Below are 25,269 nucleotides of genomic sequence, written 5' to 3'. Positions count from 1 at the left end.
TGCCTACCACCCGGTAGCATTTAATGAGGAATATTCTACAGCATTAAGTACACGATCTGTTACAAAGAATATGGCATTCACTGCATGTCGTTACACATTCTTCAATGGTCCTCATAATTGACATTAAAGAAGGCTTGATCCTAGGACTTTGTTCACTAGGTGCAGCTATAAATAGTGAGCTTTATTATCATTGTAAAGGACACAAATTTTCTGGCAAACACATGCTACACTCTATTCAAAGCTCAATATAATTTTATCTTCTTATTTATTGATATCGTTGCTATTATCGCCGGAAGCCCTTCTCCCGCAATTACTATTTCTACTATTTTATCTCTATCTCAAGGCTAAGTATTATATTGTTGTCTAATTCATCTATTACTTTAGGATTAAATTAATTCGCTTGTCTATAAACCACGTATAAATTTAACTGTGTCATTTTATGGGTAAACAGTTTGGCGCCTACCGTGGGGTTTAGACATTTGTGTAATTAAGTTGGTCCTTGCCTCTTTTACCAACGTGTTTGATTATTTATTCTTAGCAAAAAAACATAGAAAATGGCAGATAATAGTGTTAACAACACACACAACCTTGAGGCCCAAGGAAATCAGCCTCAGCACGATGATTCAATCAGTGATACCCGTAGGGATATTCATAAAATCCCGAAAAACTGAACCAAATCGAAAACCGAACCAGCCCGACTAAACAAATCGATACTTTTTCGGTTATGGTTTTTAATATTAAAAACCGACCAATTTTGATTTGGTTTTGGTTATAATAAAAAAAATAACCGATAAAAATCAAACTAAACCGAGTATAGAAATAGTTATTTAAAATTTATTATTATACTTATATATGTGTATATTTTATACAAAGTTTTTAAAAATTTATGTTACATTTTAATAGTTTGTATTTTTAGTCTAGTTTTTTCTATTATAATAATCTAGTTCTTTGCCTTGACAATCTAGTTTCATTGATAATTTTCTTTTGCTAAGTACAAGAATTTATTTCATGTTAAAAATAATCTATTTTTAATTGGGTCCTAAAATTATTCATTACTATTTGGTTCAATTATCATCAATATATCTTGGTAAATGATAGATTTCTCAAAGAGCAATTGGTTTGATATTGAAAATGTATGTTGAAAATGTAGTCGATGGAATATGTGTTTGGTAGCATATGTCACATATTTAAAAAAAAATGATAAATAACCGAAAAAATCAAAAAACTGACAAAACCCGAATCAATAAAAAACTGACTTAATTGGTTTGGTTTGGTTCCAAAATTTGAAAAACCAACTTACTTGATTTGGTTCCTTTTCGGGGAAAAACCGATCCAAAGCGAACCGTGAACACCCCTAGATACCTGCAATGAGGGGAACGAGGCAACGCCAGTCCATAACAGTCGGTACCTGCGACATGTTCGAGAAGCGACTCCTTATGAAGCTGAAGAGGAGCACGCCGTCGAAATGGTAAGGGTCTTGCAGGAGCAACAAGAGGCCATCCTAGGCCATCTCACACGGCGGGATAAGGTTATGACATAGCTGAAGCAGGCATTATCAGGTGCTTCCAATAACGCGAATGGACAAGGTCCAGTTTCTCCAGGTGCTCCTGCAAAACAAACAACGCACAGGGTCGACAACTACACCCCGAGGGGCAAGGTCGACTTCGATGGGGCCGGGGGGAGCTGATCCTGTCACAACAATGTCTTTGACCCCTTCAAAATCGAACTCATACGGTTTATGAGGTAAGTAAACGCCCGCATGGACCAAATCTCAGGCGCACCACCAGTGCTGAAAAGGTCGTACTCAAAGAAGTACACTCAATTGTCGTACAAACCAAGCGCGGCACCAAAATTGATCCTGAAGCGGTTTAAAATGCCTTATGTGCAAAAATATAATGGGACTCAGATCCTCAGGAGCGTATCACCACCTATACAATGGTGGTGAAGGGAGCCTTGACGTGGTATTCGCTTTTGCCCGAGCATTTTATAATCTCCTTCGAGATACTCGCGGATTTATTCATTAAAGACCATGCCATGGCCAAAAAGGTGCATGCCCTAAAGGCCGATATATTCAGGATTGCACAAGGAGAGTTCGAGTTGCTACAGGAGTTCGTAACTCGGTTCTAGAAGAAAAGGATGTTACTACCGGCCATTCCGGATGAATTGGCGGCTCAAGCATTCACTAAGGGTTTGAATCCAAGAAGTTCTGATGCTTTCCGGAAGTTGAAAGAAAGCTTGCTCAAGTTCCATACTACAATTTGGGTGGATGTTCACAACCGGTACGAGTCAAACATAAGGATTGAGGATGATCAGCTTGGTTTCCCAGCGTCGGTTAAGGGTCGAGACCGGGAGAAAAATAAAGAGAAATCAAAAGACGATTTCGACACATATCAACGGTCTTCAAGGAGATGATTTTTGCCCTATGAACGGGCCGAAGGACGCAGCAGAGGTTTCCGGTCGGCGGATAGGTTCGTTACCGCTAGAAGAACTGATAGCGGCCGAAACAACAAGTCGCTACAGGACAAGTAAATGTTAGGTTCTCGAGATTCTTCCTACCCAGACTTTTATAATATAACTTCAACGTCAGTGTAGTAGAGTTGGTGTTGGCTATGAGGAACATTAAAGAAGCATAATTCCCAAAGCCAATGTTATCGGATCCCAGCCAGAGGGATCCTAATTTGTGGTGCGAATACCATGGGACAAATTGTCATCGGACCGGAGACTGCAAGTATCTACGCGAAAAGATGGCGACACTGCTGAAAAATGGTTATATCAGGGAATTTTAAGTGACCGGGCTAAAAATAATTACGCTCGTAATCGTGATAACATGGAGCCCTCATAAGCAGGAGAAGATCACCCGCGCCTGACGATCGAAATGATTTTTGGGGGAAACGAGATTAACGGGGTTACATTCTCGACGGCAAAAAAAATGAAGGTGTCAGTAACCCACAGCAAGAGGCTCTGGGAAGTCGTTGAAGACAACATCACTTTAATGGAGGAGGATGCAAATGGATTGATGCTACCGTACAACGATGCATTGGTAATCTCTCTAAATGTATTAGATTTTAAAATCAAATGTGTTCTGGTAGATCTAGGGAGTTCGTCCAACATTATACAATGGAGTGTTGGAGCAAGCCAAGCTAACTGGAAGCATCATTCTGGCCACAAAATTCCTCGTCGGGTTTAACCTAGCAAGCATGACAACCCTAGGAAAGATCCTGCTTCCCACGAATGCTGGGTGATGAAGACGACCATTTTCGAGGTGGTGAATGGTGATATGGGCTACAATTATATCCTGGGAAGACCATGGTTGCACGAGATGAAATTTGTGCCATCAACTTATCACCAGTTGCTAAAATTTCCAATTCCAGAGGGAATTAAACAAATAAGAGGTGACCAACCAACAACAAGGGAGATGAATGCAATCTCAGTCACTAGTAGCAAAGGGAAGGAGCATGCGGCATAGCAATTACAGGAATCGAATCATGCTCGCGAGTCAAGCGAAGTCAACCAGAGGGAATAGGCGTCAGAATCTTATCAGGTGCCAAGGTATTTCCAGGAACCAGAAGAGACGGACGCAACAAAATCCACAATGGAAGAGCTTGAGCAAGTCGCTTCGAAAAGTTCCTATAGAGGAAATTCCAATTGGGGACAGGATTGCACCCGAACTAAGGTCTAGATTTATTGAATTTCTTAAACTTAACGTCGATTGTTTTGCATGGTCGCATGCGGATATGACAGATATCCTGCCGGAAGTTTCCATACACAAGCTAAGCTTGGATCCCAGCATTCCTCTAATAAGGCAGAAAAAATGTCATATTGCTGAGGCCCAAAACAAATTTGTCAAAGAAGAGGTAACTCGCCTACTTGATATCGGTTCAATCCGAGAGGTAAAATATCCAGACTAGCTAGCTAACGTAGTAGTAGTGCCAAAGAAGAATAATAAATTTTGCATGTGCATAGACTACAAGGACTTAAATAAGGCGTGCCCAAAGGACTCGTTCCCATTACCAAACATTGTTCAAATGATTGATGCAACGGCCGAGCACGAGTTAATGAGTTTCCTCGATGCTTACTCCGAGTACAACCAAATTAAAATAAACCCGGAGGATCAGGAAAGAATTTCGTTCATAATGCATTTCGGCACATATTGCTATAATGTGATGCCCTTCGGGCTAAAGAACGCCGAAGCCACTTAATAGCGGCTCGTAAACAAAATGTTTGAAAAACAAATAGGGAAAACCATGGAAGTTTATATAGACGATATGCTTGTTAAGTCTTTAAATGCAGATGATCATCTTAAACACTTGCAAGATACTTTTGACATCCTAAGGGACCATAACATGAAGCTTAACCCCGAGATGTGTGCATTCGGGGTCAGCTCCAGCAAGTTCTAGGAATTCCTAGTGTCACAAAGGGGGGTTGAGGTTAACCCCGATAAAATCAAAGACATCGAAGACATCACGGACTAGCTATCAAGTATAAATGAGGTTCAAAGACTCACGGGGAGATTGGCTGTTTTGAGGAGGTTCATTTCTGGTCTTTAGAGAAATGCTATCATTTTCTCGTTACTCAAAAATAAGAACAATTTCAAATGGACCCTGGAATGTCAGCAGGCTTTGCGGGATTTGAAAAGGTACTTGTCAAGTCCTCCTTTATTATCGAAGTCGGAGGAAGGCAAAAAACTGTTAATCTACCTAGCAGTCTCATAGGAAGCGGTAAGCGCCATTTTAGTCTGTGAGGACGAAGTTACTCAATCTCCCATTTATTACGTTAGTAGAATTTTAATAGGAGTAGAAACTCGCTACCCACATTTGGAGAAGTTGGCCTTAGCCCTCGTAGTCGCCGATCGGAAGCTAAGGCCTTATTTCCAATGTCACCTGATAGTTGTGGTGACCACCTTTTCCCAGCGGAATATCCTTTATAAACTCGAACTTTCGGGTAGGCTGGCCAAATGGACCGTCGAAATGAGTGAATTTGACATAGAATATAAACCTAGAACTGCTATTAAGTCACAAGTTTTGTCCGACTTTGTGGTTGATTTCAGTCCGGGATTGTTACCTTTGGCAACCAAAGAAGTAGTGATGGTGTCAGAATCGACATTAGGACCCTATTTACGAATGGAGCTTCAAACGTAAAAGGTTCTGGGCTCGGCATAGTATTAACCACGCCCTCGGGAGAAACCCTAAGGCATGTTATAAGAATTGTTCCTCTTACTAACAATGAAGCAGAGTATGAAGCTTTGATTGCAGGGCTCGAATTGGCTCAGGAGCTAGATTCCGAGGTCATAGAAACCAAATGTGACTCCCAACTGGTAGTAAATCAGGTTTATGGGATCTTCAAAGCCAAAAAGGAATGCATACAGCAATATGTAGTGAAGGTTCAGGCTCTACTTGCTCGGTTCCGGGAGTGATCAATTACACTTATCCCGAGGGAATAAAGTGCAGAAGCGGGAGCATTAGCTAACCTTGGCTCATCAACAGAAATGAAGGGATCGGACTTGGTACGGCCGTACAACTTATGCACTCGGTTTTGGACACAGATAGCTACTACGAGGTAAACACGACTAATTTGGTCTGGGACTGAAGGAATGAGATCATTGATTACCTCGAGCACAGCAAGTTGTCTGAAGATCCCAAGGCATCCCGGGCGCAAAACGCTAAAGCAACACGATATAGTTCCAAAGGAGGACAATTGTACAGGAAATCTTTCCAAGGCCCGCTGGCACGATATTTGGGAGCCTCCAAAGCTAATTATGTTATACGAGAAGTCCACGAAGGGATATGTGGACATCATTCGGGCACAGATTCCTTAGTACTAAAATTGGTAAGGGCAAGATACTATTGGCCTCGAATGGAACAAGACGCCAAAGATTTTGTTCAAACATGCGACAAGTGTCAACACTATGCACAATTGGTACATCAACCATCAGAACCATTGCACTCAATTTTGTCTCTATGATCGTTCATGAAGTGGGGAATGAATATCGCTGGACCACTGCCACCGGCCCTTGGTAAGATAAAGTTTCTTTTGATTTTAACTAACTATTTTTCTAAGTGGGTTGAAGCAGGTCCTTATCAGAAGATCGGTGAACGTGAAGTGGTGGATTTCTTGTGGGAAAATATAATTTGCAGATTTGGGATACCAAAATAGATAGCCTGCGACAACGGGCCGCAATTTATAGGCGCAAAGGTCACAAAGTTCCTTGAAGACTTGAAAATCAAAAGGATCACATCTTCACCCTACCATCCGAGCACAAATGGTCAAGAGGAATCAACGAACAAAGTGATAATACAAAATCTCAAAAAGAGATTGGAAGCAGCTAAAGGCAAATATCCTGAGGATTTGCTAGGAGTATTATGGGTGTAGCGAACAATAGCCAAATTGAGCACGGGAGAGACACATTTATCCCTTGTATACAGAGCAGAAGCCCCGATCCCAGTGGAAGTAGGGGAAGCTACCTTGAGATACTTTCGGGCGAATGAAGAAGCAAACAATGAATCAATGTTGGTCAATTTTGAGCTGCTTGATGAACGTATGGACTTGGCATATAAGGATTGCAGCTCAAAAGCACAGAATAGAAAGATATTACAATCAAATAGCTAACCTCCGTTATTTCAAAGTGGGAGACTTGGTTTTAAGGAATGTGACTCAAAACACCTGAGAACTCAATGCAGGGAAGCTAGGTCCAACATGGGAAGGCTCTTACCGAGTTTCAGTTGTCACCAGGAAAGGATCATACGAGTTAAAGATTCAAGATGGAGAAAAGTTGCCAAGCAACTGGAACGTGGTACACCTCAAGAGATACTATTGCTAATGAACATCACATGTACTGAAAGTATGTGTTGCACTCTTTTTTTCTTCGTCCAATTTTTGTCCTAGTCGGGTTTTTCAAGCAAGGTTTTTAATGAGGCAGCAATGGAAAGCATACTATGAAGGAAGTTTCAACAGTAACAATACGGCCTTTTTAATAACAAGGCACACAAGCGAAGAACCACTCCGGAGCGGTTAGATAATCTTTTGCTCGAAAATAAAGTTCCTACCGGCAAGTTAAGTTTGCAATCGAACAAAGATTACTCGATTGTTCACAAGTGCAAGCCACTAGGGAATTGTTAGATAGTCTTTGGCTCGGTAGCATAAATTCATAAGGGGAAGCGAAGTTTGTTAGTGAACTGAAGATTATCTAGCAATTCAATAGTGGAATCCTCAAAGGTGTAAAACGTCTAGTGTTCAAATTCGCATTCCTAACGTTCGAACACTGGGGGGGAATAATATGATGATACGGCAACAACGACTGCCGCTTAGACCGGAATACGAAACCCGAAAGCATAGTTGTATCATCGGGACCGAGGACTGCGCATCTAGCCTCGTAGAAACAAGTTGTAAGAGCTAGCCACTAGACATGGAAATTTTCTTTTAGCACAACGAATGCTTATGTAATTTTGAAAATGAAAGGAATAACGTAAAGTCCTTTTATTTCTATTTTGTTTCTTGTCTGAACTATGAATTGATTTTGTCATTTAAAAGTTTAACAAGTACTTCAAATTCTAGTGCTGTAATGAGCAGGAAACGTCCTCTTCAAGAGCACCGTAAACATAATAGGGCCCTCTCTTATGAAAATCATCACAGTAAAGGATTGATTTCGGAAGAACTTGTGCCCAAAATCCAAACGCTTTCAGTGCAAAATACACCCAAAGCCTTGCATGACTAGATGCAAATAGTAAAACTTGTGCAAAATACTTAAACAAAAAAGATGCAAAGATCAAACTTGTATAAATGTTTAAACAAAAGTACACACAAAGGAAAACTCACACAATACTTGAGCAAAAAATATGTTTTTATTTACAATGAATGTGCCAAACGGCACAAGTACAAAAGTTGGAAAAAGAAATCAAAAACTAAGTTGTTGCATATCCAAAACCCGGAATAATAAAAGCATATGTGCCCCCAGGAGAAGTGGGTAGATCCGCCGCCGGCTCGATGTCTTGGCCTTCATCATTTTGATCTTCAGCATCATCGCCTTCCGGTTCCTCTTCAGTTCTCGAGAATTCGGAACCAGAACCAGAACCAGAAGAATCAGTAGCATCAGGCCTTCCAGAAGATTCCTTTTAGCAGTTGACTCCAGCTCACGGGCTTTAGCAATTTCGGCATCAAAGTCAATGACACTCGCTTTAGGATTTTTCTCCTCATGCTGTACATAGCATATATTTTGTTACACCATGTACGTCCGAAGGTGACGTATAATGAACATGAGACTTGTTAATCATAATTTAAATGCATTTAAAGTCATAATATGACTATATATTATGGTTGGACAAAACACATAAAGTTTGGAAAAAATCGGATTAAAGTTGCGGAAAAACCGACTAAGAATTTGCCCTATAACAGAGCTTTTTGAGAAATAAATTTCGTATGCTATATGAGATCTTTTTGGGACATATTATATACCAAATTGAAGGTCTTATAATTTAATTTCCAATACTCTTAACCGTTCATTCATACGATATCCGGATAAAAAGATATAAGCGTTGGAAAATGGGCGAATCAGAGGGTGCCAAGCTAGCACCTTTTGATTTTTCAAAAGTTTGATAAATATGTTTTAACTCGTCTCTCTCTCTTCATTTTACATAGAATCTGACCAGAGAAACCATAAAAGAATGGTCCTTAAGATCTCTAATAGCTTCAAATAATACTAACATCCCGGGTACGAAATCGAGAAGCGATAACATCAGAACGATCCCTACGACGTAAGTATCACTATATCACCTCTACTTTTCTTTGTAGTTTGAGTTTTGAAATATATTTAATAGTTAATAAAAGTTTATAATTTCTGTATTTAAGCTTTAAAATATCAAGAAAAGTTGATAAATTTGTTTCACAATAATTAGATCTCACGGGACGGTGATCGAAAGCCGTGGGTTCGAGTTATTTGATTTGTAGTGGACTATTTTATGGGCTATTTTGTGTTGCTTTTGGGCTGTCTATTGTGCTGCTGATTTATGGAGTTTGGAAGGATAAAAATGGCATGGAGAAACGCCACATGTGGTAGGGTAGTAGGTTGGTCGCTCGTCGTTATAGTTGCAGGCTAATTGATAATTTGTTGATTGGGTGTATTATGGTATATTTGGGGGGTTTATTGTATTGAAGGTCACGGATTGTAATTAGGTTGGTTTTGAGTTGTTGATTGTATTATGTTTGTATATCGCCTATAGTAGGCTTGAGGGAGCAGTAAAATCAGGGAAAATGCTGCCCGTTTTATTTTAGAATCGAGTTATCGTGTGAGATACGTAATATACTATCGCCATCTAAATTTTACACGTATTTCTTTGCTATAGGGTTGGCGCTCTAGTTGGCATAAGCTTGTTGTTGAGTTGCATTGACTACTTGAGGTATGTTAAGGTTATCCCTTTTTTTTCTTTTTAGCATGATCCAAATGATACAAACGAAACGAGCAAAATACGCAACTTTCATAAATAACTCTATTCATAGAAATACTAGAGGTGTCTATATTCTTGATTCCCCATGTGAATTTTTATTATATCCTCTATTCATGGGTCTCAAAAAAATACGTATTTGATAAAGTTTGTCCGAAAGGTATATTGATTTTATGATATTCGAGAAATCTTATTAACGTATTTCTAATGCATTTCATGCATTTATACATGTACATTGACCCATGACCAGAAGGCGTTATATACGCATATATTATATATATATGGGATATGAAAAAAGATTAAGGCGTTATATACGCACCACCACCTGATCAGATGGTGTATGTTGATAATTTTGCCCACAGTGGCAGAGATGATATGATGGGATGCCCTCAGAGGCTTGATGATGTTATGTACACCTATACCTATGCATGATACTATATTTACATGCACGTGCATGATATTATAAATGTTTCAGGATTCACAAAGTAATTTAGACTCACAGGTGGAATTCTTTACCTCATGTTTTATCTATGTCTTTTATGTACTGATTTTCATTCTTTACATACTCAGTACATTATTCGCACTGACGTCCCTTTTTGCCTAGGGATGCTGCGTTTCATGCCCGCAGGTGCAAGTAGACAGGTTGACGGTCCCCTTTCTTAGGATCCTTGATCAGCGAGAGTTGGTGTGCTCCATTTGATCTAGAGCTGCTCTGAGTTTTGGTACGGTGTGCTTACATATATATATATATATATATATATATATATATATATATATATATATATATATGGGTACGAAGGGGCCCAGTCTCTTCCTTTATACAGTTGTACACTTTATTAGAGGTCTGTAGACAGTCATGTATAGTTATATAGTATGTGGCCTTGTCGGCTCGCCCTACAGTATATATATGTATGTATATATATCTTTTGGGCCTGTATGTATATATATCTTTTAGGTTGTTCATATGAATTAATAGTTTATTTCCAGACGTTATGCATGACCTACACTTATTTCATGTTTATATCTTAGACGAATGCTTATGGGTGTTCAATAGGTAGAACTCGGGCACTCGTCACCGCCTATCGGTTTGGGTCGTGATATATTTTTTCAACAACGAGGGAAGTCGCTTGGTGCTTGAGTTCTTCTTTAAGTTGGTCAACCTTGGCAAAATGATTTTCCTGCGCGGACTAACAGATCGGAGGCTGACATCGAGATCACAGATAGTAGAGCTAAAAAGTCTATTATGCTCAATGGTCTTCTTATACTTCTCCTCCAATTGGGCATACTTCACCCTGGTGACAGCAAGCTCTTCAGTTTTGGAGTTCAAGGCCGCCTCCAAATTATTTAATCTTTCAGCGGAGGAAGCCTCGCGATCAAATGTAGCAAGAATGATACAATGGAATTCATCCCATTTGGCCCTGGACTCTTCAAATTGAACCCTCAACGGGGCGATCTCTTGGCTAAGGGTCTCTACTTCTTGCTCGCTTTACTGAAACCAAGCCACCAACATAACAACTTCAGCAGCTTTAGATTCCAGTTTTGAGAGGGGAGCAGTAGTTTGGTCCTGCTCGGCCAAAAGTTAATCCCGCTCAGAGGTAAGTTCCTTCTTATCTCGAATCAACCGTTGGAGGCCATCGGAAGCAAGAGCGTTGGCCTGCAAAACGAAAATTGCAAACTCAAAATACTATTATATCAAAGATAGTAGAGATAACGATGGAAACTAAGAATATACAACCGCGACATTGTGCCTAGAATTGTTGAACAAGTACTCTCCCGAGAGAGATTGTATCTTTTCCCTATCTTTTTCTGAAGCTAAAGGCTTTGGATAGTTAGCAAGTTCCACCGGCCAGAATAGCAGATTGCATCCTGTAGAGACCGAAAGAGTAACGCTCCTCCTCATTTGCAGATCTTCTGAGGGGGCGGCATAATTTTTCCCCAAGTTCCCATGAACTGGGGACTGGGAGGGAGGAACATCCTCTTCTCGAACAACTGTGGCTGGTGGAGATGATGTAGCAGTTGCTGGTGGTAAAGAAAGAGTTGGTGAAGAAGGAGATGAAGCTGATGGCGTAGAAGGATGAGAAGTGGTTGCGGCAAGCGCAATGCTGGTTGTTAGTTGCTCGTCAACCGAAGACGGAAGGAACCCAGTACTCTGACTCATGGTACCGGGCGCAGTAACTGGGACCTGGAAGCGGGAGTTGGCATTTTCCACTATCTTAAACTCCTATAGAGCGTCGAAGCATCGTCCTTGGTTGGTGTAACTAACTCAACAGATTGTGCAGTCTGTTGAGCTGAGGAAGGTCGTTATCTTCTATGTAGAGAAGCCCCATCCTCGCTGGCTTCCCCATCATCGTCAATCATCACTAGGGGTGTACAAACCAAACTAGTGGTTTAGTTTGACTTGGTTTGGTATTGAAAAATAAAATCCGACCATAATAGGTTTGGTTTGGTATTAACTAAAAAAAGTCAAACCGAAACCAAACTAACCTGACATTACATGTATATATATTTTATATATTAGATAGCTAAAAATATTTATTAGAATTTAAGTAATAAATATTTCTTAATTTAATTTATAATTTCTGTATTTAGCATAATATTTTAAGCTGGTTTTATAGCCCATATAAATGTTTTTTTTTGACTGGCCCATAAAATAATAATTGAGCCCAAACCAAAGACTAGTCCTAATGCAAAATTAGACTAGTCCTAAACTAGTTCTAAAACAATAAAATAATAGAAACCATTTTGGCTCTTCTCCAAAGGCAAGAAACCCTACTTTCCATTCCAAACCCCCCAATTAGCTCAAACTAAATTAGCTCAAACCCTATCAACTCTCTTTTGCTCTCATCGGCAAGGCTCTTCCCTTTCTCATTTTATATATATTTTTTTAGTTGCATACATACGCTTTGCTTTTTTCCGATTAACTAATAGTTTTCTTTTTTCGATAAGTGAATTTTTTTGCAAATCAGTTATATTCCTCCCTATTGTCGAATTCATTTGTTCATTTTGTTTCTCTTAGATGATTAACTTGAGTTCACTATACTATTACTTAAAACGATATTGAGTATAGATAAGTTTAAATTTATCATAGCTTGCATCCCATCGTTCTTTTATTTTAAGAGAGTTAAATAGTAACTGAATATGTTCTATTTGCAGGAACTCTTTCTCCGAATGGAAACTACAACTTCTGGAACAGATGCGGGGTGGTTGTCAATAATCCTTCGCCAGTGGCAGCTCAACAACAAAGTAAAGATACTCTTCATCGACACACTCCTCCTAAAAAGCAAAAAAGAACGACTCCATCAGAAAATTCTAAATCTGGAAATAGTGGCAGATAGACTTCCGAGATTTGGAGTCACTTCTCCAAATTAATTGCTAAAGGAGGTAAATGTAAGGCAAAATGCAATTATTATCCAAAAATATTTACTGCAGGTAGCAAGAATGGGACTACTACGTTATGGTCGCATTTAAATGCTACATGTCACAAATCTCCCTTTAGAGTCATTGATAAGAGACAATCAACATTAAAACCTATCAAAGAATGGTGGCTAGAAGGTGGTTCGAGTGCTACTAAAAGGGTAGTGTATAATGTGGATGACATTAGGAGGGCGATTGCCGAATTTGTAATTCTTGATGAGCAACCTTTTAGAGTTGTTGAGGGTAAGAAATTAATGGCTAAAGCCTTACCTAATTTTGAATTACCTTCTCGCGTAATTGTTGCTAGACATTGTTTAAGGATTTATCAGGAAGAGAAGGAAAAACTTAAAAATCTTATTAAGAACCAACGTGTATGTCTTACTAGTGATACATGGATATCACTCCAAAACGTAACTTATATGGTTGTCACTGCACATTGGATATATGATCAATAAAATCTACAATGAGACTATTACTAAGGGAATTGAAGCACGTTTATTTGGTTGGGAAATTGAGAACTTGTTTACGGTGATCTTGGATAATGCAAGTGCTAATGATGCTGCCATTAAGCATTTGAAGTTGCGTATTGATGATTGAAAAGGGGTAATACTTGGAAATGAGTTTTTGCATGTTAGATGCAATGCTCATATTTTGAACTTGATTATAAAAGATGGGTTAGATAAACAAATTGATCATATTACTCGTGTAAGAAATACGGTAAAATATGTTAGGTCTTATCCTTCATGGTTTGATTCTTTCAAGTCATTTGTTGAGAAAGCTAAGATAGATACTCATGGTCTTGTGAGTCTTGATGTTGAAACAAGATGGAACTCCACATATACAATGTTAGATACAAGTGTAAAATTTAAAAAAGCCTTTACAAAAATGTATGCGGATGACCATAAGTACCAAAAGTATTATCGAGAAATAAGTGCTTTAAGAGGAAATCCATCTGGAGACGACTGGAAGAATGTGAAAGCTTTTATCAAGTTTCTTAACATTTTCTATCAGACAACTTTAAAATTTTCAAGCAGTTTATATGCTACTTCCAACTCTTTCTTCCATGAATTTTTCAATCTTCGAAATGCTATTATAAAGTATACCAAAAGCGATGATCGTATTTTGAATGATATGGCGGGAAGAATGAAAAGTAAGCTTGAGAAATATTGGGGTAAGTTTGAGGATATGAATATGTTATTGCTTGTTGTTGTTGTTGTGTTGGATCCTAGATACAAGATGAAGTATGTGAACTTCATTCTTACCGATGCATTTGGTTCTTTGTTGGGAAGATTGAAGTCTGAAGATGTGGTAAGTGTTTTAAATTGCTTGTATAATAACTACAATGATTCTTTTTTTAGGCTTCTAATGACAATATTGGAGGCGATACTAGTATGAGTGAAGTTGGTGATTTGTTGCAATCTAAGTGGGAGAAACTTTTGGAAGATGAGGGAAATATTTTTAAAAAGTATGATCTTGAGATATATTTGATGGATGATGTGGTGAAGATCAAGAATTTTAATATCTTAGCATGGTGAAAAGTTTCATCTAGTAAATATCCAATTGTTTCAAAGATTGCAAGGGATATTCTTTCTATTCCTATTTCTACTGTTGTATCAGAGTCCACTTTAGTACAGGTGGTTTAATTCTGGATTCTTATCGGAGTTCTTTATCACCAAAAATAGTAGAAGCTCTTATTTTCACTCAACAATGGATACGACACCTTCCAAGGAATATAAGTTTGAAGACATGTTAGAGGAAGTCCAGAAAATTGAGCAAGTTGAAGAAGGTAATAATTTATATTCAATTCTTAATGAATATAGTTATTTTTGTATATTATTTAATATTAAATATGTCAATTCTTTCTTTTCTTTCAGAATATGCAGATTCACCTTTGAGGATTGATTAGATGGATAGTTAACTACAATTTGTTTCATGACTATTTTTTGGAATCTTTACTACTTCAAGGTAATTAATTAAAAAAAAGTTGGTGTATGGTTTTTAATCAATTAAGAAACTTTTATATTACATTATTTCTCTAAGGTTCAACTGATTTGGCAATTGAAGAAATTAGACTTTTTACAATACTTAAATCTATTGATCTGTCCATGATAGGATATATTTCTAACTAAAGTTCAGTTAATTTGGCTTTCCTTTCATTCTGGAAAACCTTTAAGTATGGCCTTCCAGTGTTTCCTTGATATATACTCTGCTTTAATATATCTTTAATTCTTGTCACGGATCAATTCTCCCTCCGTAAGATGTCATGACGGTACCTAGTCTGTACGACTAGGTAAGCTTAACAAAATGCGGAAAAACAAAAATAAAAGTAAAATTAACAATAAACTGCAACATGATAATAAGTAGATGATAATATGCCACTCGGCATATACAAAACCCAACACTGGGGTATACACAGTATTTTTCCAAAATCCGATAGTCATAAGCCACAAGCTACAGAAGAAAGACTAGTATCTCTATACACCAGAGTCTAAGAAAAATACGGGAAGGTAAACGACATAGGAGGGAATAGAGGGGAACTCCGAGGTCTGCGGACGTAGAAGATGTAGCTTGAAGTCTCCGTACAATATCAAGCACTCTCAGCTAATAGCGGTGCTGATAAGAAGCACCCGAATCTGCACACAAAAATATTTGCAGAAGATTAGCATGAGTACACCACAATGGTACCCAGTAAGTGCCAAGTCTAACCTCGATAGAATAGTGACGAGGTCAGGTCTAGGGCCTACTGGGATATAATAATAAGACAGATGTTAAAAAAAAAATAAAGAAAAAAAAAATGGAGAACTTAACAGAAAGAATTCACAGAGAAATAACAACACAGTACAATGAGATAACAACAGGGGCACTCCCGAGATACTGTCTCGTAGTCCCAAAAGTAAATACTCAACAGGGGAATCTCCCGATATACTGTCTCGTAGTCCCAAAAGTAAATATGCGAGGAGATCTCCCGAGGTACCGCCTCGTAGTCTCAAAAGTAAATGTGCAGGAGGATCTCCCAAGGTACCGCCTCCTAGTCCCAAAAGTAAATATATAGGGGGATCTCCCGAGATACCTCCTCATAGTCCCAAAAGTAAACACACAGCTCAAATCAGTGGAGAAAGCAATTAACAACAAGAATTCTACAGCTAAGGTTGATACAAATCAAGTAAGGCAGGAATTAAACTAGGCATGCTGCACAGAATTCAAATAAACATTTAAGACACGTAGACATGCAAAACTAGGCTAAACAAGGTAACTACACATGCTAGTATAACTCAATTAAAGTGTAACATGCTATTACTTAGTGAAAAACCAGATTTTTACAATAATTAGCCCGTGTACGCACTTGTCACCTCGTGTACACGAAGCTCACATATCACAAAAGTGTCACAACAGTACCAATCCTAAGGGGATTTCCCCAACTCAAGGTTAGGCAAGCCACTTACCTAGAACCAAGCTCAATCAATCAGTAAGAATGCCCTTTCCTCGATTATCCAACTCTGAATGGCCCAAATCTAGCCAAAATCAATTACATGCCATAAATACAACTATAATAGACTATGTGTGTTTAACGGGCGGGCTGGGATGGGCTGGACACAGAAAAAACCAGCTCGTCCATTTAATGTTCCGGGCTGTTAGCAGGCAGAGTTAGCGGGCTGTACTTTTTTGGATTTTTTTATGTCCGTTCGGGTTCGGGCTTAGCGGGCTGGACCGGGCCGTGCAATTTTTTTATTTTTTTTAAAAGTAAATTTTGTTAACAAACGGCTAGGATCGGTACAATGAGAATTAGCAACTTCAGTTATAGGCATTCTATATTTATAACAATATTTTAAGAATAAATAAGTATAATTCCACCTAGTAACTATTTCTTCAGGCATGAGTCTTCGTTTTAGTCCATAGTGTACACATTTTTCTTTAAATGTATTTAATCTAGCACTTCTATTATTTCCTTGAATTATGTATATTAAATTAATAATTCTAAATAATAAAATAAGTGTGCACCAAAGAAGAGAAAGATATGGAACGAGTGTACCGGAATTCCGGATGCTGCACTAAATTTGATATCAAAATCAAACTTCAATTGATAGATCGATACTTGATAGTTGATACCGCACTTCACTTGAATACTTGATATTTGATAATAATAATTTTGTAATGGCTAAACTAAACATTTTATGAAACTTGAAATAATAAGTAATTGAGAATTTAAGAACAATAATCAATAATATCAAGAGAAAATTAGAGTAGTAAGAGAGTGAATTGTGAGGAAAAATGAAGAAGAAGGGGGGCTATTTATAGTTTTTAAAAGGTTAAAATTATAATTTATCAAATATTAGGGGTGTGGGGACTATTTTCTTAAGGGGGTAGGCCGAAATGGCCATTTCTGCAAAAAAGGGTCATTGGCCAACGGTCCCAAAAAAAAAATTAAAAAAAACCCCGTTAAAAATCGGGCTGAATCGGGTTGTAGCCCGTTAAAAACCCGTTAACGGGCTTAGCGGGTCCGGTACACCGGTATCAAAAAACTGTTTGATTAAAACCCGCTCCCCGCAAACCCGTCCCAGCCCTCTCCCTCCCCCCCAGGTACAGTACCGAGCTGAACTGGGCTGAACCCGGTTGTAAACGGGTCAGCCCGGCCCGATTAACAGGTATATAATAATCAAATTAATGAAATCAAGACTTTAACAAGAATTGAAAAATTGTCCTAAAACGTCGACCCGGGCTCACGTCTCGAAATTGGGTAAAAGTCATAAAATACGAATACCCATTCAACTACGAGTTCACTCGTACCAAAATTATCCAAATCCGATATCAAAACTCAAAATTGTTACCCAATAGATTTCTCTAAAAATTGTTACCCCAAATTTCTCAACCAAATTCTTTAATTAAATGATGAATTCAACTATAGATTAATGGAGTATAACCATAAATGAGTTAGGAATCATTACCCAATAGCTTCTTTTTTTTTTTTGAAAAACCCTTGAATTATCGCCTCAATCCGAGCTCTCAAAGACCCAACATTGAAAATGAAATAAAACCGTCGAACTTAGCCTTTTCTGCCCAACGATTTCGCACCTGCGAGGGGTTCACCGCTTCTGCGGTTCCGCACCTATGGAAAAACCATCGCAGGTGCGGACTTAACTTAAGTCCTCAAAAAATCGCTTCTGCGATCAAGGGACGCTTTTGCGCGCACACTTCTGCGTTCCTTCTTCCGCTCATGTGAGTCCACTTCTGCGAGACTCTGATCGCTTCTGCGGTCCCAGCTGGATAGGCCCACAATCGCTTATGCGGGGTCACACCTACGGCCCAAAGTGCGCAGGTGCGATTACACCAGGTGCAGCAACTTCAGCCAATCCAACACATTTCCAAATTATCCGTTAATCACCCGAAATTTGGTTGAGGCCTCCGAGACCTCAACCAAGCATACCAACAAGTCCTAAAATATCATAAAAAATTAGTCAAGCCCTCAAATCACATCAAACAACAACAAAAATACGAATCACACTCCAATTCAAACTTAATGAACTTGAAACTTCAAACTTCTACAACTGATATCGAAACATCTCAAATCACGTCCGATTGACCTCAAATTTTGCACATAAGTCATAATTGACATTACAAACCTACTCCAACTTCTTGAATCGGAATCCGACCCTGATATCAAAAAGTTCACTCCCGGTCAAACTTTCCAAAAATTTAACTTTTGTCATTTCAAGCCTAATTCAGCTACATACCTCCAAAACATAATCCGTACACGCTTCTAAGTCCAAAATCGCCCAACGGAGATAACGGAACAGACGAAACTCCATTCCGGAGTTGACTTCATACAGTTCCAACTATGGTCAAAATTCTCGAACTCAAACTTCCGTTTTAAAGACTAAGTGTCCCTAATCACTATGCAACCACAAACAGAACCTCCCAGTAAGTCATATAAGCAGAAAAAATACGGGGGAAGCAGTAAATAGGAGATCGGGGTTAATACTCTCAAAACGACCGGTCGGGTCGTTACATTTCTTCACATACTCATTCAATAAAAGCTTTTAATATTCTTTTATTTTATTGTGTTCAAGTATTCTCTTTTATCCCTTTCTTTTAGTGGAAAAAGGTGAGAGGAGTTATTCAACATGCTCTTTCTAATTGTTTATCTAAGGTTCAATTGAAGTTGGACAGGTCAATTGCTTTAAGCTTTTATTAGCATTTTGATGTAAAATAAAAAATAATTTATAAAGTAGAGACCTTTATTGTGATGAGATTTTGGTCATGAAAGATAAAAAGTTATCTATCACCTTCCGTCGGGCCTAAAATATTTAATTATTTACAAATATTTCAGGTATTGCAAAACTTATTCTAAGGGAAAGGATAGGACTGTATCATATCTCCAAAATACTGAAAGTGCGGTCATTATGCCTTTACAAGTATTTTGAAAACATGCTCCTCTAATTGTAATATCTACTAAGATGCCCAACTTCATAGAGTTTAATATATTCTCTTTTTTTGGACTCTTGGGGTGTAATGTCTACTCTAAAAAGTTGATGATAATTCTTATGTAAAGTGCAATATGATATGAAGTTTATCTTTTTGGTATTTTTGCGTTGGCATGAGAAATATCATTTGGAAAGCTCAATTACTATAGTTACATGGTTGTGTAAATTGTGTAAATATTTGGAGCACAAGTTTATCGGAAAAAAATTCATGAAACCCGAGAAAACTCGATATTAAAAAAGCCGACTTTTTTGGGTTTGGTCTATAGATTTAAAAACCCGATACAATTGGTGTAGTTTGATAATTGTAAAATCTGAATCAACCCGACCTATGTATACCCCTAATCATCACGGTGTCTATGACTGGCCCAGGTGGAGGTCTCGCCACCACAACTTCCGAAGACGAATCGGGAGCGACATTCTTTACCCTATTATTCTTTCCCATGGCCATGGAGGAACGTCTTCTCTTTGGTTGTTTGTTCTCCGGTCAGGGACTCCAAGAAGAAACACTTGCACCAGAAGCAGTCCCGAAGATACCTGTTTGTGTAAAAGCCTCCTGCAACAGCCTCGCCGCATCAGCGGGATTAGCCAAAACGTCCTCCTCGGGGACGACAACTGAGCCCTGGGGTAGACCTGAATTCAATAGAAGAAGGCTCAAACAACTTCCTTATATGAAAAGATAAAAACAAGATGAGTTTAACTTACCATACTTTTTGGCCTTCCGCCCGTATTTAAGGGACAATTCTTTCCACGTGCGGGTTTCGGACGTAGTAACATCCAAAACTTTCTGGACCTATTGTTACAAGCCTTCAACCCTAGGTGGAACCCACCAAATCGTTGAAATAAGTAAAAGAATAAGGGTTAATAACGATATGGAATTATCTTTAACGGAAGAGAAAACTAATGGTAGACTTACGAGTGTGATTCCATAATTCTAGAAAGGCTGGAGCCGTGGCCGGGATGATGTCACTGGTGGCAACTGAAACGGACTGTTCCATCCACCAACTGTCGTTGTCATCATCTATGCTGGATAGCAAATCATGGTGGCCACACTTTTTGAAATTTATCATTCCCCCGCGAACGATCTTGGGGGAATAAAGGTTCATCACTCGAGCTAGGGATAACTCTTCTCCCATCTCCTGGCACAGGCGCCGAAGACAAACAATTATCCTCCACACGGAAGGAATTACTTGTGCCAAGAACATCCGATAACTGAGGCAGATCTCCACGATGACGGAGTCAAGCTCTCCACTCAAAGAAAACGCTCCCAAAGGAAGAGATACGTGTAAAAATACGTAAAACACTTCTTGGGTAAGGTTATCCGTTCTGCCAGGTTGGGAGCGATAATGTCCAAATCTTGACAATGGCAGTCTTCCTTTACAACAGGGATACAGGAAGGACGGATGGAAGAAGGGTATACGCTAACAACCCACGTACGAGGGTAAGCAGAAGGATACTTCTCTTCAAAATCTTTGGTAGTAACTAGACTCTTTAAGATGATGGTACTCACCGTAGGGGGAACAACATCATCGACTTTACCTTTGTTCTTTGAAGAACTAAGGTTTCTCGAAGAAGAGGACATTTTTTCTCTGAAGGAAGGTTTTCTCTCAAAGAAGAAAGTTAAAGAAAGGTTAAAGACGAAGTATGAGTTGAGTAAAGAACGTTTGAGAAAATTTAAAGCATTATGAAGTATAAATGAAGGAGGTTGATAAGTATAAGTAAAGGTATATGCGGCTAAAATCGTGGCCATAATTACCTCGATAACCGGCAAAGGTGGTGCTAAATCGTGGGATGACGCGTGTCCGGGGCATTAAATACGGAGAGACGTGCGTCTAATCAACCGTCAGAAACTTTTCAGAGGGAGTCAGTGAATTTTCCGCCAAAGAAGGTTTTTCTACCAACTTACCGGTGACACAAAGTTATGCCATCGAAAAGTAGGGGGATTATCCATATAGGGTAAAATATATTTATATTAAATGATCGCATGAGGAAGTGACACGTGGAGCCGAAGACAGAAGATAGTTGAATCTGAACGCAACAATCTCGTCTGTTACCAGAGAGAATGATACTCATAAATATAAAATAAATGTATGTCACCCGGTAGCATTTAATGAGGAATATTCTGGAGCATTAAGTACACGACCCGTTACAAAGAATATGGCATTCACTGCCTACCGTTACACATTCCTCAATGGTCCTCATAACTGACATTAAAAAGGGGCTTGATCTAAAAACTTGTTCCCTAAGTGCAAATATAAATAGTGAGCTCTATTATCATTGTAAAGGACACGAATTTACTGGCAAACACATGCTAAACTCTATTCAAAACTCAATATAATTTTATCTTCTTGTTTACTGATATCGTTGTTATTGTCCCCGGAAGCCCTGCTCCCGGAATTACTATTTCTGCTATTTTATCTCCATCTCAAGGCTAAGTATTATATTTTTATCTAATTCATCTATTATTTTAGGATCAAATTAATTCACTTATTTATAAACCATGTATATATTCAACTGTACCATTTTACGGGTAAACAAAAGCGCAATATCTAATAGCGACTTATAAATCGCTATCTTTAAAAGCGACTTATAAATCGCAACGTTCTATGCGATACATAAATCGCAATACTCAAATGCGACTTTAGTCGGAATGGCCGCTAATTGATCGACTATAAGTAGAGAACTGGTGCTGTAGTTTTATACTCTATCACGAATTGTTAAGGATAATATCTGGTTTTTAACATCTTTTCCCCTCTAAATGTCATTGCTAAATTTGATAATTTACCTTAAGCATTTGCTATATTTGATATTTTACATTCAACTCATAAATTAAGTTTTAATTTATGAGTAAAGGAGAGGCCCGCATTGTAAGCTGGCTCCATATTAAAGAATGGCACAACCAATTTGAGACCTAAAAGAGGCGGACTTATGTATAACATTGAGGGTTATCAGATCCCGTAAAATTTTGAAAAAAAAATCTTGTACATGTATATATGTGTGTATACCTTAAATTTGAGTATATAAACAACTTGGTACTCTGAACACAAAGTCTTTAGGGCATCAGTTGAACAAAATATATAGTTATGTCCCCGTCACGTGATAATCTTGGGTCCGCCTATGTTCCTGCATATCGATATCTACTATTTACACAGTCTGATTCTTCGTTTCGGGAGGAGATCTTGAGCTCTATTTTTATGTTGTCTCAAGTACTTTAATTTCTCTCATAGCACTGCATAGAAATAGCTGACTTCTCCACAAGTTTGATGTTTAATTTGTATCAAAGTTCCAGAAGGAATAATAAGTAAGTAGTGTATATGCTCATGCATTTATGTTTTATACATATATATTTGTTTATTTTGAAGGGGAGTTTTGAGTTCTATTCTACATATTCAATAAATTTTTAAAGATAAATACAGAATTTGGACCAAAGCTATTGGGCGGCCGAACCCGTGTGCGAAGCTCTAGCTCCTCCCCTGCATGTGACCAGGAGGGTATGAGTTCCTCCTGTGAAAATAACCTCTTGTAGAAATACAGAATAAGGCAACGTACAATAGACCCTTGTGGTCCGGCCATTTTCCGAATTTCGCACATAGCGAGAGCTTAGTGTATCAGAATGTCTTTTTAATATTTGTTTCTCTCCTAGTTAAAGCATAGCACTCTTTGATTAGATAATACTCCCTTCGTTTCAATTTAGATGAGGTAGTTTGACTCAGCACGGAGTTTAAGAAAAAAGAAGAAGTCTTTTAAAACTTGTGGTCTTAAAAGCTTAAGGGGTAAAAGCTTTGTGGGGTCATGGTAATTATGTGATTATAAAAGCTTCTCATTAAAGGTAAAATGAGTAAAGTGAAGAGTTTAAAGTTGAGTTATTTCCAAATTTAAAATGTGTCATTTATTTTGAAATAGACTAAAAATGAAAGTGACTCATCTAATTTGAAACTGAGGGAGTACCTATTATATTGAAAGAACATTTATTTTCTCTTTTTAGTTTTAATTTATGAGTAAAGCAGATGCCTGTTTTATTTGTAATTCTATAGAGTAGATGGTTGAGTACTAAAATCTTTCTCAATTGCAGTAATGTCAACTATTTGATATCAAGAAAGTTGTGAAGGCAATAATTAGTTAAAATTAGCGACTAAGATATTTTTAATACATGAAATAATTACTCGGTTTTAGTCCATGAAAAGCAGTTTATACACTTCATCATGTTCTTTCTTTTTGCAGAATTTAGTGAATAAGTTAAACATTTAGGGAACATTTAGTGGAAGTCAATTATAATTTAAAAATATTTTGTTATTTTAAAGTGTAACAGTGGCGAAAATCAAAGATATTTGGATGTATTGTAAGACTATTATTCTTCTAAGTTCAATACAAATCAATATTTAAAATATCAACACTATATTTCATCCCAGGCATTGAAAACAAAGCTGATTTCACTAAATTTTATTGGGAAATTTACATAGAATAGAACCCTTTAAAAACTTATTTATATTCTCTATAACTGCTTTTACAAAATTACTTTTAGTACAACTTATTTTAAAATTTTATCTTTTTAATTAAATTATATATAATTTTTCATATCCTAAAATCTATTACTCGAGATTCTCTCTCACTTAAAAGATATGTCTTTTCTCAAGTTAGGGCGTTAAAATAGAGAAATTAAATCAGTTTACTATTAAACCTTTTCAAACTTATCAATGTTCCCTCTTTTCAATATTCGATGATCTTGCAATACCCAAATTCAGAAACCATTACTATCATACTCTTCCACTTGTAGGCGTAAAATTGTTTTCCCTCTTCATGAAAATTGACTAACTTTTTTTTCTTCCCATTTTCTGATACTATTAATCATCCCCTTTATCATCCCAAAACTTCTTCATATTTTGATTCCAATAGATTGTAGGGTTTTTGATTTGTGTGAATTTGATGACTACAAACGAGGAAAAAATGGGTATAAAATGCATTCAACTGTTGCTGCTGCGAACAAAAATAATGGAAAGGACAAGAAAGTTGATTATACATTGTACTATACTTTTTCTTTTATTTTTGTAATTGATACAAAATATACATTATTTGTATATATTATATTGTGTACAATATATTTATTAATGATGTTTCTTTCTTTCTTGTATGTGTATACAGTATATGGTAAAGGTAGACTATAATGAAATTTGTTCTACGCTGGATTTTTGCAATGTGTTAATTAATGTTTATACAGTATATATGATATACATTATTATATATCCCGTATACTATGATATGAAATGCTTTGTATAAAAAAGTTATATTGCTATCTAGATTTAAAATATATTTTTTCTATGAAAAAAATGGTCTAATTATTCGATTGGCACCTACTGGAATTACGTATTAGCTAAAAGGGAAAAATAATTTATATATTACGTATATCATACTTTACGTATAAACTATATATGGACAAACTAAAATTGGTTTCAGATGGAATAACAATGAAAATGAATTAGAATGCTAGCTAATTTGTGTTGGAGCTTTTTTAGGTTAGAGATTATTTTGTTTTGATATGCATTTAATTATGTTATCACCAATATAAAGAATCTCCTTATTTTTAACCTTTTATTCATAGCAATAATCTTGATTGTATAGTATAAATAGAATAACATTTAAAACTTGTAGTTGTACAATATGTAATATCTAACATAGTTGTAGTTTATATAATTAACTCTTATAGATATTGTATTTATGAAAGTTTCCCAATTTTATTTTATATGATTCATGAATGTTTACAAGCAGCAAAAATGCTTTGCGTGGTCTATGTGTTGGGCTAGACAGCTATGTGATTTAACCCAATATGCATATTCTTTCTTTGGGCCAACCTATAACTGTAGAAGAATTAATCTTTAACCGCCCATTCAACCGTTTAAATTAAAAATAGCCAGTGAAGGTATAATATATATTTATATTATATCTTCACT

At 37.3% G+C, this 25,269-nt stretch overlaps 1 protein-coding gene across 1 annotated transcript; it reads left to right on the top strand.

The window, feature by feature from the left end:
- Positions 1-11,590: 11,590 nt before the first annotated feature.
- On the top strand, positions 11,591-14,754 carry LOC104120648 (zinc finger BED domain-containing protein DAYSLEEPER-like). The gene is made up of 8 exons (XM_009632450.2): positions 11,591-11,675; positions 12,588-12,761; positions 12,864-13,219; positions 13,329-13,431; positions 13,519-14,156; positions 14,207-14,379; positions 14,483-14,634; positions 14,723-14,754. The coding sequence occupies exons 1-8, from the start codon at positions 11,591-11,593 to the stop codon at positions 14,752-14,754; spliced, it is 1,713 nt and encodes a 570-aa protein (XP_009630745.2).
- Positions 14,755-25,269: the final 10,515 nt, after the last annotated feature.

This window comes from Nicotiana tomentosiformis, chromosome 11 (assembly GCF_000390325.3).
Source record: "Nicotiana tomentosiformis chromosome 11, ASM39032v3, whole genome shotgun sequence".
Lineage (NCBI taxonomy): Eukaryota > Viridiplantae > Streptophyta > Magnoliopsida > Solanales > Solanaceae > Nicotiana > Nicotiana tomentosiformis.
Note: the sequence above shows the minus strand (reverse complement) of the source record. Positions and strands in the feature narration are given on the sequence as shown.